Source organism: Paramormyrops kingsleyae, chromosome 23, assembly GCF_048594095.1.
Source record: "Paramormyrops kingsleyae isolate MSU_618 chromosome 23, PKINGS_0.4, whole genome shotgun sequence".
In the NCBI taxonomy this organism is placed as follows: domain Eukaryota; kingdom Metazoa; phylum Chordata; class Actinopteri; order Osteoglossiformes; family Mormyridae; genus Paramormyrops; species Paramormyrops kingsleyae.
Window position 1 is genome coordinate 10,711,673 of NC_132819.1, and position 4,891 is coordinate 10,716,563.

Sequence of the window (4,891 nt, forward strand, 5' to 3'; positions counted from 1 at the left end):
ATCACTAGAGTCTTCGGTTCTCAGTAAAAGTCCTTCGGCATCTACTTCAAATAGTCATCTTAAATCTGAAGCTCATGAGGTCACATTTCTGCAGATCTCTGCCCCAGGCTCCCTTTAAAAACCGAGTTATGTTTTTTTTTTTGTGTGATAAAGTTCTGCAGGCAGGTCTCCTGCCTACACATTTCACTGACACACTTCAATATGATGGTTAAGTAGCAAAAGTAACTGTAAATGACTCATCTAAAGCTAACGGCCAGCATTGTGCCATTGCTGCTTCATGTCGACATTTCTCTCATGAAAATGGGCGTGGCTTGAATTCCTGTGTGCATCAACGTGAGAATGCAGGACAATAAGCGACGTCGTCAAGAACATTTCCGACCAAAATCTCTCTGGCCATCGAAGAAAAATTAATTTCCACACAAATCAGCCACACTCTTTTCTCAAACTTTTATTTTGTAGAACACAGTCATGTCACCCAGTTATGCACAAACCTGCCCCAAAGTGCATGAACCCTTTGTGCCACATCAGAGCATCAGGCCCCTCTGGAAGGTGGTAGAAACAGTTGTGCTTTAAATCGTACTAAACTAACTTCGGCATTCAGCTCCCCAAACAGTAAATACAGCAGCAGGGCAAGCAGGAGAAGCACGACTAGCAATGTCTAAACACCACAGCAGACTAATATACTGGCGCTAATGTTAAGTCAAGCACTTTCTACTCTGACAATGTCGGATGGGTAGAAACTCTGCTTACTTAGTTTGCTCAGAAGCAGTGAGAAAGCGTATAAACAGATGGAGGCTGATAAAGCACACAAAAGAAGAACCCCATCAGTAGTAAATGTGGACAGAGGAACAGGAGAATTAAAAAACAATTTCCATGTCTGCCCAGCCTTTTTGGAGAAAGGCTGAGGAGAAAAAGGAGGGAACAAAAAAATAGATCTTTAGATACATCAAAACCCTCCCTGAAAAAATCCCAAGTTTAGTTTTCTTCTTCTTCATCATCATCTTTTGTCTCTTTGTTCTTCCGCACCTCCTCCAGCTTCTTGTCCTGAAACAGACAAATGAGAAGCATTTAGCAGGCAGGCATTTCAGCACGTGCAGAAGGTGGCATGGCACTTAAAGGGGAAATGTGCTAGAGAAGAGACATGGGGTGGCACTGGTTATGTCAGACAACCGGGCATCTACAGGTCCAAACAAACTCCACTCCAGGGGAGCGATACCACCCAGCGAAAGCCTGAGGATGCAGTGGCTGGCCAACATCACAGCCCTTCCAAGCCTGCAGTGAAATTTATCCGATGCAAGTTAACTGGCTATTCCAGGCAGGGGTGTTCTGCTTTTAAAGCATAATCAAGATACCCAGGAATTTGAAAATCTGTGACAGAATTCCCCCTTTAGTGAAGAGCAGATGCCCCAATTGCACTGCGTGAAGGGGGGAGGCTTTGGCTGGGATTAAACCTCAGCGCCCTGACGTGAGACCCTGTTGGCAAACTCGGTGCGGCCACTTGCTCGCCAGTCACATGCCTTCTCTTTGAACTTCTCATTCAGGGCTGCCATCCTGGCCGTACGATTTTCCTTGTTGGCCTCCATCTTCTGGTTGAGCTTCTCCTCCGCCATCTTGCTGAAGTTGCTGCTCTCCTCCTGCGCCTTCTGCTGCACCTCCTTCTCGTGCTCCCTCTTCTCTGCCAGGTGCTTCAGCACTTCTGCTTCATGAGACTGAGGAAGAGGCTCGTGTTACAAACAAACTTACCGTTGCTAAACCAAAACTATACACATGGAACTGGTAGTAATTTTATATAGATCAGTGACTGATAAAACGTATGCTGTTACTCAAGCTGGAGTTTAATGCTCCGATAAATAAAGTGCACTAGTCCAGAAGCTTCCTCTGTTTTTATCCTGGAAGTTATTGAACAGTGCACAAGTATCTCTGGCAGGTGCCAGAAGGTTTGCCATACTTTGCGCCTTTCTTCAGCAGCATCCAGTTTTCTCTGGATCTCTTCCAGAGAGACATCCTTTTTCTTGGGGTTGGTCAGGGGGAATTCGCCCTTGGAGTCCCCACTGGTGGGACTCAGGAGAACTTCGAAGGCTTGCCCAGAGGCACGCTTGTCCAGCTCCTTCACCTGAATGTCTACAGATGCAGAGACATCATTGACCAATTCACTGCCTTGCTCAGAGGATTGCAATTCAGTCCCTTTTATAACCAGACATGGCAACACTTCTCAGTTCTCTACACTTTTGGGGTCAGCTGGTTTTGTACTGAAAATGCAAGCCACGCATTATCATCATTAGGTAAGCAATATATCCAAATAAGAATGAACTTACTCCCAGAGGATGCCATTCCGACAGGGAAAAAATCGGTTCACCTAAACATACAAAAAAAGTAATTGCGTAATTAGCATTTCAACGTTCAAGTTGAAAACAGCCATCAGCGCCCTCTTATGGCGGAACTTAGAAAATCGCCCCACTTAGTGATTCTTCATACTGGTGTATGGAAATAGACTGACGTGTTGTAATACACAGCAAACCAGTTTCCTTTAGACGCACAAACCCCACCCGTATGGAGCCGCAAAATCTCCATCCAGGACCGAAAAGCAATTATATAGGGCAACATTCTCTGGCCCTGGAAACCAAGATATGCAAGATTTGTGCCCAACGAAAATGCTGTAGTAATATATTAGGCTCATTTAAAAATTAAACAAATTAATTTTAAAGGTACATGAAAACTGATTTTAGCATCTTTTACAATTAACATTTTAAAAGCTAAGGAATCACTTTTTATTTGACATAGTTTAAAATTTGAACAAAGGCGAACGCAGTGATTGAAGCACCTGCACAGGAAGAGCAGCCTCTACCTTTCATTCTGTCAACTGTTACGCACAGAAACAGGTCCACACAAAGGAGTGCCGTCTTTAACCAGCACACCCACAGCCGCCTATTGTTTCTCACAAACCAAACATGTTCCCACAAAAATGATGACATTTTTACCCGATTTACGCGACAGCCATGATGTCGTTGCATGAAAGCGTCTATCAAGAAAAACAATTCCGTAACTCGGAGCCCCCTTCTCCTTCTCCACCCGCACGGTTAATGTGATACTCCCAGCCGGAAGGAAAGGTTTTTTACTGCACATTTTTATAACGATATTTTACCATAACGAGTGTGTCATATGTTGGAAGCCAAATCTGCTGTAAGTAGCATATTTCTACATTTTAGTTACTGCTGTTATTAGGGTGGTTCCTCATTTTGCATGAGTAGCATCAGCATCCCTCCTGTCGGATTTTCACCCACAGGAGATGCCAGCTGCGAACAAAGGCGAGCCGGGAGCGCGCCCAGCACCGCCCGCTCGCCCGCGACCATCCCGCGCGGCATCGCCAACAAAGGGAGAAGCCATCGAGCGCAGTTTCGAGGGCTGCGTCCGTCAACATCACTGAACACTCCGATGAACACACGCTGCCATCGCCGCATGCACCTGCCGCGCATTGTGTGCGGCTGGTTGGGAACGAGCATCCCTGCCCTCAGCACACCGCCTGCAGATTGAGACATTTAGCTAACAGGCGATATATATTGCGAAATTAAGACTAGAGTCAGAAAACAAACGCAGTCGAAATTTATCCCAGGTGGCTTTTTATGTTCTCCTCGATCGAACTCTGCCTGTCAGTGTCAGCACACGCCTTTCTTCCAGTATAACAGCGGGGACTATTAAATAAAGGCTTGTCGTGAACAATCTCATCACGCACTACCCGTAACAAAAACACGGCACAGATAAAACGAGTCCAACACAATACTGCGTCGATACCAGTTTTAAAATGCTATTTTCATTGAATGCTAGATACCTCGTTGGCTACAGGTTTGCCATTAAATTTTGATTGAAAAATTGCATCCTTAATATAGCATTTCACATTTTTAACAAGAAAATATTTTTTATAATAATGATAATTCTCATCTATTTTTAGTTACACCCACCTTCACAAGAGCAAATGTGAAATCATACAATACGCCCCTCACAGGTCTAAATTTCTTCTACAGCCTTGTCTTACCAATTCGCGCAAAAAAGGACTGAAACGAATGTCGTCATGTTTGCTCCTCTGCCGTGATTGGCTATGTATAATCGGAAGCCGAGATGCAACTTTTCCCCGACCATCTGGAAGTTGTAGTTTTTCACTTTTTCGCCGTCAAAACAATAGCACGCGGCCTGCATTTTTTTTTTCAACCGTCCATCCTTTGGTTATGAGGTAAATGTGTATGAGCTCCGTCGTTCTAATGACACCGTTTATAGCACAATTGAAGCTTTATAATATATCATATGAACTGAAAAGGGTTCTGATGGTTTTTTTTGTTCATTTTCATTGATGGTTTTAAGATTGAATGGTGTTTCGGTTTGAATCAGGCAGGCATTGTAAGGCAGCAGGACTGGACTGGACATCTGGCATACTGGGCGTTTTCCCAGCAAAATGTATTGTGCGGTACCGCAAAGGGCAGCAAAAATCAAAAATATTTGTGGGGGACCCCCCCCCAGCTGCTGGCGAAATTTACTGTGAGGGAGCCTATCGCAGTTCTGTAAAGCACTCTGATATTCTACCAGAGTATTTTTAAACTACTGAAAGTATATATATATGTCTGAAATACAATAGGCCTGACAAAGGGGAAATTGGATGAGTTGTGTCCATAAAATGGTTCATCAGTCACTCAGATCTCTGACTCATCAAGAAATGCATCAGCTGGGCGGACTTTACCGTAGCCTGTCTAAGGAGTCCTCTGCTATGTGTGGTCTTGGCCAGTGTTTTGCACCACACGTTTACCTTGTGTTGGTACTGACATGTTGTTTCCAACATTGCCAGTGAACCTTTTTTTGTTCTTCGTTTTAAAATCACCAATTAGGTACCATATTGTAGCTGGAT

The 4,891-nt window shown here is 44.2% G+C and overlaps 1 protein-coding gene across 1 annotated transcript; it reads right to left on the minus strand.

The window, feature by feature from the left end:
* Positions 1-433: 433 nt before the first annotated feature.
* On the minus strand, positions 434-4,085 carry LOC111839654 (stathmin-like). Its single transcript, XM_023803750.2, has 5 exons — positions 3,957-4,085; positions 2,316-2,356; positions 1,949-2,121; positions 1,518-1,709; positions 434-1,044 (listed from the first exon to the last, which is right to left on the minus strand). The coding sequence occupies exons 2-5, from the start codon at positions 2,329-2,331 to the stop codon at positions 976-978; spliced, it is 450 nt and encodes a 149-aa protein (XP_023659518.1). The 5' UTR covers positions 2,332-2,356; positions 3,957-4,085; the 3' UTR covers positions 434-975.
* Positions 4,086-4,891: the final 806 nt, after the last annotated feature.